The sequence below is a fragment of the Vidua macroura genome, chromosome 2 (assembly GCF_024509145.1).
Source record: "Vidua macroura isolate BioBank_ID:100142 chromosome 2, ASM2450914v1, whole genome shotgun sequence".
NCBI classification, from domain to species: Eukaryota; Metazoa; Chordata; class Aves; order Passeriformes; family Viduidae; genus Vidua; species Vidua macroura.
The window spans coordinates 26,542,621-26,555,218 of record NC_071572.1 but is presented as its reverse complement, the minus strand read 5'-3'; the positions used below and the strand labels follow the sequence as shown (position 1 = coordinate 26,555,218).

The 12,598-nt window shown below is 39.4% G+C and overlaps 1 protein-coding gene across 1 annotated transcript in view; it reads left to right on the top strand.

Moving 5' to 3' along the window:
* RASA3 (RAS p21 protein activator 3) overlaps positions 1 to 12,598 on the top strand; it is a 128,813-nt gene that overhangs the window by 98,368 nt on the left and 17,847 nt on the right. The window contains exons 8-14 of the mRNA XM_053971269.1: positions 3,028 to 3,107; positions 7,095 to 7,199; positions 7,700 to 7,856; positions 8,629 to 8,777; positions 10,451 to 10,565; positions 11,356 to 11,430; positions 12,276 to 12,399. Of these exons, the coding sequence (XP_053827244.1) occupies positions 3,028 to 3,107; positions 7,095 to 7,199; positions 7,700 to 7,856; positions 8,629 to 8,777; positions 10,451 to 10,565; positions 11,356 to 11,430; positions 12,276 to 12,399 (805 nt within the window). The remainder of the gene's footprint in view (positions 1 to 3,027; positions 3,108 to 7,094; positions 7,200 to 7,699; positions 7,857 to 8,628; positions 8,778 to 10,450; positions 10,566 to 11,355; positions 11,431 to 12,275; positions 12,400 to 12,598) is intronic.

Genomic DNA, 12,598 nt, shown 5'->3' with positions numbered 1-12,598 from the left:
ACAAGTTCCTGATTGGTAGGAGTGCTTTCTGTAGTGCCTGGAGGGCTGGAAGCCATGAGGGTAGGTCAGGATAGCTTTCTAAGGTGATCTTTGCTCTGCTAACCCAGCACATCTCATCCTAGGATCTAGCTGCCCTGCTCGCAGTGAGCTTTTGTGGAGCCTGCTTCCTGGCTCCATGAGACTCTGTGGAGTTGCTGCATGGGCACAGTTAGAGGGGCAGAGATCCTATGAGACCGAGTGTTGAAACTGCACTGAGTTGTCTGTAACACCTCTGTCTGTAATAAACTAAAATGGGCTTCCTTATTTTAACATAGGCAGTTCTGGAGGAGCCTGTCAGTGAGAAGTTTTTAATGAGAATGTAGTCCAGGAATTCAGACTGTAAGCCACGAAACCTTCACCTGATTCCTCAGCCTTCTGTGTGCTGCAGAAACAGTGAATGCTTGGTATTTAAACATTGAACTTGGCAGGTGGTGCCATACTGGGAGAGGAAGGAGAGAAACAAAGCATCTTCCAGCTGGAGTTGAGAGAGAGGGGGGCTGGAGGCTTGCTTGGCTTGCCTTTATGCGAGAGCTGGGTTGTGTGCAAGTACCAGCAAAAGTAAAACCTGAACTCAAGCCCATGCCCCAGTTGTTCTGCTAACTCAGAGCAAAATGAATTCTGTGCTGGTAAGAGCAGAGCTTGGGAAATGACTGAATCAGCCAGAGCTCTGAAATATAAACATACCTCTGCAGACAGAGCCATCATAGATTTATGTCATTTTGAGAGTAGTTAGTACAAATCAGGCTAAATGTCTTCAAGGAACAAGGTTCAGTAGAACTGCTGTGACTGGGAAATACATTCACTAATGAGACGTGGGCAGACCTGTGGCTGGTGCATGCGAACGAAGTGCTCCAATTCCTGTGGAGCTGAGAGATTCATGCTGTTGACAGCGGTGTCACTTTCTGCTTCTGAACAGCTTCATCAGCTTTTCTGCAGCCTGCTAGCACAGTGATTGTCCAAGCCTCCAAGGAATTAGCTGATCTGTAAAAGACAGTGAATGGGTGCTTTCCTTTCTACAACCAAAAAGTTACACAGATTTAATTTTCTAAATGAAAGATAGCTTATTGTTGGTTTGGGAAATAGAAGGCCTTATTTAAGGGGTGCGGTGAGTGAAACTTGCACCTGATAGTTAGGAGCCATTTTCACCACTGCTTCAGCTGCAGCGTGGTGTGGAGCTGTGTGTGCATCTACAGGAAAATGGTCCTCTTACAGGAATTTAAGAGGGAAGTGCTGGGGACCTGTTTGTAAACTTGCATGTGCTGAAAAAAAACTGAGCAGCTGATAAATGGCTTGCCAGCTTTCCCAGGTGAAAGGGACAACACAGCAGAGTTATGCCCCCTTTATTGTACAATGTTTTGGGTCAGCTACTTTAGCACAGTGGACTGGGAGGTTCCTCATCTCCAGTTCCATACAGCTATCCCTTTTAGAATACCACTCTTGAGCAGTATTGATGTGCACACTAAGTAGTCACATGGATGAACAGAGAGATGCCATACATGCAGATTCCAGCAAAACTTCTGAGAAAGTGTTTTCTTAGAAGGGACATGCTATAAGTTACACTATGCTGCAGCTTTTTGTAATGACTCCTGTGTTACAGATAGAACGAGACTTTAAAGTTTGCTTCATTATTAAAAATTGTACCATGAGCTTCCCAATGGTTGTAGAAACTGTCATTTGCAGGCCTGGAGGATACTTTGCAGAAACAGTGAAGTATTTGCAAGGCTAGGGTGAGGAAACATGTGTTTAACTGAAGTTGTAGACTGTATTTAAATCCACTGTGCTCTTGGATCAAATGCACCCTGGGCTTACCAGGTGCATTTGGTTCCATTAGTCTGGAGCATTTGGTCTTCAGTGCTGCTAGTAGTACCTTTTAGTTTTTGTGTATCACTTTGAAGATGTTGCCTGCTTCACACATACACATATAAAAAGGTTCTGAGTGTGCTCTGCCAGAGATTTTCTGGTTCCTCTCCCCTTAGGCAACTGTATCATTGCCTCCCTTAATTGCCATTTGCATCTCATGTACAGTACAAAACCAAAGAGTCAAGTTTACAATAAAAGCCAGTTTTTGTGGGTGGGGAGTATTAAGCCACAGGCATGTTAAAACATACAATAAAGTTCAGCTTCTGTGTGCAACCAAGAGCTGAACCCACACATCATCATACACCCTTGCATTTGATCAGTTCCTGCTGTGGTTTCAGCTGGGTGGGGTAGCCTTTTTCTTAAGTTTCTGATGCACTATGCAAAAATACAACCACCAAAGTGTTCTTTCAGTCATGGTAGAAAACAAATTTTAAGAAATGTTTGTACTAAAAAAGTATAGAGCATTAGCATACAAAGTTTTCCTTTTTTCTTTGCCTGTGCTTTCCAATTAATCAGTTTTGCAAATATGGTTGGTGAATTGTGCAGCTGCTTCTATATTCTGATATGCATAACACAGGCTAGGGTGTCTTGATCTGCTTGGTATTTGTTGTATGGGGAAGTTAAATTGACTTCCAGAATATCAGGACAGGAAGAACTTCCCAATTTTAATTGGATACACTGCCAAGTGTTTTTGAGGGTGGTTGTGGTTCCTCCCCAGTGCTCTGCAAAGTACCTCAGGGCATCTGTTGTTGTACAGCTGCATTTAAAACACAAATATTAATTGCCCTTTTCTTTCCCTGGATGAATAATGAAAGTGGTGCTCCTTTCAATGGTATTTTTCTGTTGTCAATGTAAACTTAAAGGGCAGTAGTAATATTAAAGATGATATTTCTCTGTAAAAAAAAGTATGGAGTATCTTCTTACTCTCAGAAATGATTGTGTAACCACCACTTTATAGTCAGTATCTGTTTAGTCAACATGTTTATTCACTTTCATGAATGTTTTCAGTATCAGGACTGAAGTCACTGCTGGTAGTAAAATACTGTGCTCTTCCAAAGCTTTGTAAAAGTTACATCAGAATGTTTTAGTATCAGATCAAACTGCTAAAAGTTTCCTCCTTTTTATTAGGTTACAAGACCCAGTAGCTACAACAAGAAATCCCATTTTGACATTGAAGATGTAGATGAAGTGGACAAAATGGAGATTAGGTAATATAAAATACATTATTAGCACAAAATTGTCTTCCAGAGTTGTGTAACTTTGTAGTAGACTCTATTTGCAAAGTGGCAAGCATGGTTTTTCTGTCATCTGTTCAAGATGAGTTTTTGTCACTGTATCTGTATGTGTATTTACCTCCACTGTCCTGTAGATTCTATCTTGAATATGTGTGTTGGTTCTGATGCAGGAGAGATCTTTATTATTTTCCTTTGTTTCTCATGTGCACTGTATGTATATGTATGCCTATGTATGATAGGCAGTTGTCATTAAGCAGCCTTTTGTGTCTGGGCTCTCCTCTCCTCCCTCCCTCAGTTTCCCAGGACAGCCCAGAGGCTCTGTGATGCTCTAAGTTACAGATTATATTTTCTTTTATCGCTTCATTTTAGTAATCTGTATAAAGTCCTTCTTCCCTGAAAGGAGACTCTTGAACTCAAGAGCTTTTTCTGGGGCAGTTTCTCATCACTTTTGCCTTCCAACTTTAACGCTTTATTGCAACATTTGGTATGATAAAAGTGAAATCAGTTGCACAGGAAAAAAGCAATTCTGATTTCAAAACCAAAACAATCCCACCCCACCCTGAGCCACCCTCTTAGTACTATTTTAAAACCTGCTGAGGCCAGGCCACATTGTGTATGGCGACAGGTGAGTATAAAGAGAGGCGAGAAATGACAGGAGGTGCAAAACTTGAAAGTGCCACATGCATCTTACCATCAGATACTATTGAAACTTGGAGGCTTGGGCCATCTGGTGATCTGTATGCACAGTAAATAAATACTGCTATTTCTTCATCAGGTGGTGAGAAATCCCCCTCTCCTTCATGGTAGTATTTGGAGGAAGAATAGTAGCAGTGCCTCCCTCCTCGTGTATTCTCACTGGAGAGGCAGTGTGGTGTCTCTCAAAAAGTTCCATAGTTTCTTCAGAATCCCAGCTGGCTATGAGGAAAGGAGGGGAGACCAGGAAAGGGGAACAATACTTACTCCCAGCAAGCAAAGCACATCTGAGTCCATGAATGGATTGAGGGGCTGGTCTGATGTGACAGCTGCTGGTTCATGTAGCCTGTCGATGCAGTGTCACAGCGCTACAGGAGCATTAATGGATTTGTGTTTGCCATGGCTCTGAGGCAGGAAAGGGAAGCCATTCATATGTGATAGAGGCAAGAGCTGTGCTCTTTCACAGAGAACATTTGCATCAGGCAGCGCAAAGGTAGCTGGTTTAGGGGCAAGCCACAGCTGACTCACGGGAGTGCTGAGCTGCTTTGGTGGTGTCAGTGTTGCAGCACAGCAGGTCACCTAGTCCTAGCACTAGACTGTATTTCTGCAAAGCTTTGCATTGTGTAGGCAGATACAAAGTAGCATGCCTCATATTCCATGGAATGTATGTGATGAACTGGGCAATTACACTATGTCTCAGAAGGCCCAGTCTGATCTTTATAACCATGATGCCCAGCCATGCTTTGATTTTAAATGAAAGCTAGGATTCTCTGATAGATTTTTCATAGTTTTGAAGGAGATGCTAGACACTGGTGTACAGTGGTTACCTATTGCTTAATATTTCAATGATTCTTATTTTATATTACTGGACTAAATGAAATTGCATGGTTGTTTTACTTGCTAAGTATATTTTCTGGACAAATGACTTGTCTGCAGCAATAAAGTATGTGGAACTGAGCTTTAGAAAAGTCTGTCATTCCTTAAAACTGATATAGCACAGTGTGGTACAGATGACTAGTTTAAGAGAAAAATTGCAAAATAGTTGGGAAAAGATTAAGCGCTTAAATAACAGACAAAAATAACAGACAAAAGCAGATAAAGTGTCAGTCTTGGTTGGGCAAATTCTCCTTAGAGCTTTTGTCCCCTGTGAGACAGTGTGTTTTTGTTTCCATCTTGGGCTCCCCTTCCACCCCCGCTTACTTCCTCCACTCTGTTTAATGAGAGTTAGATTGCCCCCAAGCCCTCTGGATAGATTTATGGGTTTGGGGATTTGTTTTCTTTTTCTCTCCTGAGAAAAATACAATTCCACAGGGTAAAAAGGAGACTTAGTCTCTCATGATTTCTCTCTAAAGCTATGAAAAGTTTTCTCTTTTTGAGTGGGTGTAGGAAGTTGTAGGCAGGGCATATCAACACTTGGGGACCAGATGTTCTGGTGAATTCGTTGTTTCTCCTCCCTCTCTCTCCTGTTTGTTTCTTTCTGTGACTACAATCTGACCACGTTCAGAATAACACTTGTCATAATTTTGCCTTCTGAAAGTCTTGAGAAACAGTGATCTTTTAGACTCTGAGATCTGTGTATTAACATTTTTAATAAGTGCTGCTTATTCTTTGTACTCCAAGAGCACAAACCAATAACTTAATTTGCATGCCTGCTTTGCTTACTGTGTAGTGTGAGATCTACTTTGAATTGTTAGTTTCTCTTGTACAGATCCTTTGCACTGATTTTTTTCTGTAACTGTGGGGAGACCCTTTAGCTGTCTGTGTTTGAAAGTGATATTGCTAGTTGGCATCTCAAAAGAGTTTGGATAAACTAGAAACCAGTGGCCTGTAAATACTTGGTAAATTTTAAGTTTGACTCTGTAAATAGGCTTAAAGATTCCTCTACTCCTGAAGCTGCTGTTAGCTGTCTGAACTGGTTAGCAAGATAATAACCCATCAAATATGGAGAAAGGAGAGAGAAGGTCAAATTTTCAAAGAAGATTTTTTTCCTTTGGAGAGTTCTTGGCCTGCAGAAATACTGTCCAAATTATCAGTGTCTAAGGAGCTTTACCTAGCAGGCATGCAGTGTGAGGTGATGGTGTGTCTAGTGTATGACAGCTGATGCAGGAGACACTGTTGAGAGATACAAGGCTCAGAGGATTTAAAAGTAACACATTCTGTGCTTGCATAAGATAGGATAAACCTTTAACAGGACTGTCAACATGTTCCTTGGCCAGTCTACTGTGACTTGCTTGACACCAGAAGGGTTGTGTAAATATGTCCACAATTGGATGGCTTTGCACCTTATCCAAGTTAAAGCTGCTCTTTTAAAAATTGTCATTAGTTGAAAACCTGTATTTCTTTCCATGTACTGTCTTTCCCCTCAAAGGTTTAAGGCATATTCAAGCTGTCATTTAGCTGCAAAATAGTCAGCTGATCTTGTTTTTTAATAAAAATAGCTCTTAGAGAAAACCTTAAAATAAATACAGAAACAAATATCTGGAGTTTGAAACCCTTGCCTCAAGGTGGCTGTGGTATGTGGTGTTTACCTACATGCTGGGTTGGACACCAGTACTTCTGCTTTGAATCTCAGTGCAGTTGTTTTCCATCCAGATGTTGAAGAGTATATGAAAAGGAAGAAAGGGTCATCTACAGATAGATACCAGAACTTCCAAAATGTGAGGGACCGAGTGCCAAAATTTGTGTAAGCTTCAGCCAATACACAGATTCTACCAAATGGTAGAACTATCCTACAGCTTTGAATATCTCTACAGAACTAATTTAGGTGCCATAAGTATGTGTGCTTGACACAGGAGTCTTCCTAAGAGCAAGAAACTGGGGAAAATTGTGTAGGACTAATTCTATAAAGCTGCCACTTAGCTGTTACTAATCCCAAATTAGACAAGGACTGACAATATGTAGTCCTTCAATAACTTTGTGCTTTTTCCCCTGGTGTCCATTTTACCTGTATTTTTCTATTATCTGGAATAGCCAGACAGCCATCTGAATCTTTATCAATGTGGACAGTGGAAACAGTACAGATGAGAAAAGTTAATCTGAATGATATTTTCCACTGATGTTTTATGGAGGTGAATTGTAAGGCTTCAAAAGTCTAAGGTAAGGTTATCGCTTTACTATTCAGAAACCATTACTGTACAGTTTCAAGTCTTTCAAACTCATAGAACTGAGGGGAAAAACCCTAACAAATTTGGAAAAAAATGTTGGGGTTTTTTATTATTATTACTTTAATTTCTTAATAGTATTTTAAATTATTTGTTTTTATTACAGGGTTGATCTTTGGAATGCCAGTAACTTGAAGTTTGGTGACGAGTTTCTAGGAGAACTGAGACTCCCTTTGAAATTTCTCCGACAGTCTAGTTCTTACGAAGCATGGTATTTGACATTTTTGTTTTGGAGAATAAGTAGAAACATATGTCTCCTCTGAAGCCTTAAGAGTAATTACTACTATGTGATAAAGTTTAAGTGGATTTAATTTGTATCTTTTTTGTAAGCAAGCCAAAGTAATCTTAGGAAGTGTAAGAAGAAGAAGTTTTGATAATATGATTAGAGGTTTCAGTCTGCCTCTCTGTAGCATGTGGGAGTTCTAGTATGTTGTTTTTATATTATTTACTGCAGTTCATCAGCAGTGCTATGGTTTTAGTGTGTGGGGTTTTTATCACATCTACATAAATCTTTATGTTCAGAACTTCCCATGTTGCAGTTGGTGCAAAACAGACTGGCAAACTTAATTAAGAAGTCTGATTCAGAACTCTCAAGAGTTTGATACATATATAAATACTCTGTGTATCTGTACAGTTTCTCTGTGCTCGTGTATAGCCTGAGAAAATCTTGTGTTTCAGCACTAAGTTTCTGTCCTATTTTTTGCATATCAGGTATTTTCTGCAGCCCAGAGATAATGGTAACAAGTCATTGAAACCTGATGACCTTGGTTCCTTAAGGTTAAATGTGGTTTACACTGAGGACCATGTTTTTTCCTCAGACTATTACAGTCCGCTGCGAGACGTCCTGCTAAAATCTGCAGATGTTGAGGTAATTTGCTTATGTTGTTTGTTGTTTACTTGCAGATCATCTTCACAGGGGTCTCTGAAGATTTGTCACTATCTTGCTGACACCATAGCTGTGTAATTACCAGAGAGGTCAGCTCTTGCTTTTCAGACCTCAGAACCTTGTTAAGCTTTACATATCCCTTGTGCTTATTTTCAGTCCTTGCAGAGATCTTTATCTGCATTCTGTATGGTAGGTGGGTGAAGGCAGACCCAAGAACACAGTGGTTTTAGCAGCAGTACGTTTTCTGTGATTTTTACATTTCAGTTGTTTACCTTTACTGGACAGGAGCAGGTTTGTTTGCATAATTGAGAAAAATCCAAACCAAGAAGTAATCCTAAAACATCAGAGATTTGGACCGTGTGTGCTTTTTACAGTTGTAATGGTGCTTTTGTTTTTTCAGTAAAAGAACCGGGTACTGTACTCACTGCGACTTGAAATTGCAAAGGGTTATATAGAGTTCTTTCTCTTCACTTGCTTTCCAGGCAAGTGACATTTACTGAAAAGACAGCCATTAAAAATGTGGGAGATAAGAAGAGACTGTACTGTAGTAGTTTTTAAATTGCTGCCCTCTTGTGACCAGAACTTACAGCCCACAAAAACTGGGATGTCATCCACCCATGTTATATACTGACATTTGGGTAACTGGCCATTGCAACTGTTATGGGGGGTTCTGCATTAAGAAGCTAATGGGAATAAAAGGAAAGAATGGGTATTCTGGAAGGATTTCTCAAAGTTTTTATTTTCCACTCTTCAGCCTGTTTCAGCATCAGCTGCACATATTTTGGGTGAAGTTTGCAGAGAAAAACAGGAAGCAGCCATACCTCTTGTCAGGCTTTTCTTACACTATGGCAGAATTGTGCCTTTCATAAGTGCCATTGCGAATGCTGAAGTGAAGAGAACTCAGTAAGTACCAAAACCAAACTGCTATCAAAAATACCTAAACTGCATTGGCTAGTGCTAGAATCCTCCACTCAGTTTCTAGAAATATGCAATTTCAGAAGAGAATGCCAGAGTGATTCCTGTTCTTCCTAGCTGTGTGGCAGAGTTCTTTCTAAATTCTTTCACTGCTCTCAAGATCTGGTTAATTTGACCTTTAGGAGGAGTTCCCATCATTTTTGGTGAAAATTATTTGCAGGACTATTCTAACATGTGAAAGCAGGGTTTTTTTACTCAGTCTTAAGTATATATGGTAACTGAAATTCTACATTACCTTCAGCTGTTCATATGAAATAATTTCAGCTTTATTGTGTGCTAATAAATAATTTAGTACTAAGTGTGGAATTTGTTCAAAACAACAAGCAAGTTTCTTCTTAATCATGAATATTTAAGACAAGCTGTGTGTCTAATCATCCCAGTTAGAGGGTGAAGGATTAAGGATGGAATTGAATTTGGCATGGGAGGGCAGAAAATGAGTTGGGTTTTTTCAGCTGCTTCTTTTGAATTCCTTGTTTGACTTACTGGTGGGCTGATAGTTCATTAGTGTAAGATCTAGTGCTCATACCAAGCAGATCCTAAAGAATATTTGTTGCCACAGTCCTTCTGCCTGTGTAGTCATGCTCTTGACTAACAGTAGAAAAGACAATTGGGAGTCAAGGGGAATGACAGATACTGACTGTAAATTTCCGCAGTAGAAAATAAAGTCTTTGTGTGGGTTGGCTCTTTTCAGAGTGTCTGAGGGATCAAGTGTTTTCTGTAGGTAGATGTGTTTTTTCTGAACTGCAGGTTGGCTGAAACAGCATGGTTGCTGTAGCATGAGGAAACTTGCTGATCCTTATTTTATCCTTTTTTTATCCCTTTGATAAAAAAGCAGCAAAGATACGTATTGTAGATGAGATCATTGGTTATGTACCTATATGCAGAAAATAAATTGCTGAGCAGGGAGGTGCAGGTATGTGATAGAGCAGCTGGCTGAAGCTTTATCAGTCATGGAGGCTGTATGTCTAATACAAGATGAGTTCTGTGCAAGAGATTTTTAGGAAAACCTGAGAGTCTGCAAGGTGCCACCTTGCCGCACAGTTGTCAGGGCTGAACTGGGATCTGCACTGTGTTACCACAGAACAGTGCTCTAAGTCCCTTAGAAATTATGGCTGTGCCATTGGAGCCTTTGTTTTTTTCTCCCTCCCAGCTCACAAGTACTTATTTTGTAGGTGCAAGTAGTAGGTCATGTGCAATGTCCAGTGTAGTTGTGAGACTAAAATCATTGCCTCTTTCCCTTATTCAAATTAGCACTGTTCAGTAGCATGTGAAAACAGATGTCTTTCCCAGATTTGTGCTGTAGACCTCTTGGATTTGAGCCTCTGTATCACTGTGTATTTGGATAGTGCACTGAGCTCACAATGCTAATAAAATGAAGATCTATAGTCCCTGTGTATTTTTTGAGGCTGCTGCTCTTCTGTTATACCCTGGAAGTGCACTAAATGCTGCATGACTACATTTAATGGCAGGCTGGTGTCAAAGGGAGGTTTTGCTTGTGTATTCAAACCTAGGATTCTGTCGCCTTTCACTGTTGCTTTTATTTCCATGTATTAGCAGTTCATTACAAAGAGACTAAATTACAGAAAATTGTTCACTTCCAGAGATCCAAACACCATTTTCAGAGGAAACTCGTTAACTTCCAAGTGTATTGATGAGACAATGAAACTGGCAGGGATGCATTATCTGCAAGTTACACTAAAGCCAATTATAGATGAGGTAAGAACAGTTCAGACTGTTTATTTGGTAAAATGTCATTGTAAAGGCCTTCTGCTTTAAAATCCCGTGTGTTAGGTTAGCCTCAGCTGAGTCGCCCAACTCAGAAACAGTTGGATTGCATTAAAGGAAAAGTAAAATTTCTATTTATTAAACTACATTACTCTGTTTTATAAAAACTAGCATATATTTTTACTGAGAAATTAATATATAGTATATACAATAGAAAACTGTTGTGAAGCTATAAGTAATGTGTTTCATCCAGTGTGTATAAAGGGATGCAGTTATTCTTGGATAACTGTGCATGTGATGCACATATTGGAACAATGGTTTATTATCTATCCAGTCCAGAATGGTGGGTGTGGGTATTTTAGTGCTGTAATCGGCCAATATTTTCAGACCACAGGCTTCCTTTAAATGATTTGACAATTTCCTCAGCTGTTCTTGTCTTAATGTTTCATTAGAAAATGTCAAGTTTTAAAGAATATGGATATACTTTCAAAGTTGACTGTTTTGGAAAAAATAGGACTTTTCTTGAACAGCCTTTCTTGAGAGAGTTTAAAGAACAGTTCTGCGTTTCAGTTGAAGGAAAGGATGGAATGAATTAATGCTGCTTTTTGGAAAAAAATAAAGATCACACATAATTTACCTTTGCTGTTAAAAAAATACTGTTTGTGAAGTTGGCTTTTGCCTTTTACGTCTCATCTCAAAAGCTAACAGATTATGCTTTTTACAAAACTTTTTGTACTTGTAGATAAATTTATATAACAGTTGTTAACTATTTTTTTTCCAGATCTGCCAGGTCCATAAACCTTGTGAAATTGATCCTGTGAAATTAAAAGATGGTGAAAACCTGGAAAACAACAGGGTATGCATTAGATTTTGAAGACATTCTCTGTTTATGCCATCAAGTTTAACTGAGGTCCTCAAAAGTTCGATCTTGCACATAATTTTGCCATTCATTAGAATACACTGTAAGCTTTCTTGACACCACCCATATAATTATTTCATAACAGATTTACATTATGCTATAAATGCAATACTTGTAGAAAGTTAATGACTTCTCCTGCTGCCCTGAGGACAAGATAACGTAGCCTGTGGCTAACCTGGAGAACTCTCTCTTCAGCTATAAGGAGGTTGTAGCAAGGTGGGGGTTGGCCTCTTCTCCCAAGTAACAAGGGACAGGATGAGAGGAAAAGACCTCAGAGTGCATCAGGGAGGCTTAAAGTGCATACTGGGGAAAAATTTCTTAAGGGTGGTCAGGCACTGGAATAGGCTGCTGAAGGAAGTGGTGGAATCAGCCTCCCTAGAAATGTACAAGAGGCATGTGGATGTGGCACGTGGGGACATGGTTTAGTGGTGGACTTGGCAGGGCTGGGTTAACCATAGGACTCAATGATCTGAGAGATCTTTCCCAGCTTTAATGATTCTATGATTCTGCTGCTGATGTAGTAAACAGTGCTAGAAAAAGGAATGATTTGCCATATGGCTGTATCATTTAATGTTTGGTTTAATATGAATGATATTTTTACTCTTCTTCTTGAATATGTGCATTTCCCAAACAGGCTAATTGAGTGAGAGTTTGTTTTTCAAGTGTATAATGTTGAAAGTGGGAATCTTTTAATGATGCCACTAGGAATAAAATCAGGAATAGTGCCACTTTTCACAGCAGAAAATTATACTAATTTTGTCATAATCTTTGCATTTTTTCAGGAAAATCTGAGGCAATATGTTGATCGCATTTTTACTGTAATTACAAAATCTGGTGTAAGCTGTCCTACAGTGATGTGTGATATTTTCTTTTCACTGAGAGAATCAGCTGCCAAACGTTTTCAAGGTGAGTTTATATATATTATTTTATTTTACATATCTGTTGGCTTTTAAATACAGATGTAGTCTAGCAGTCTGCATGATCCCTGTTGAATTTAGTATGTAAACAGCGGCTTATCGAAAGTAATGTTTGCAGTATGTTAATGCTGTTTTCTTATCGTTTATTCATTCCACAAAGCAACATTATTTTTGATGATGATTGGAGT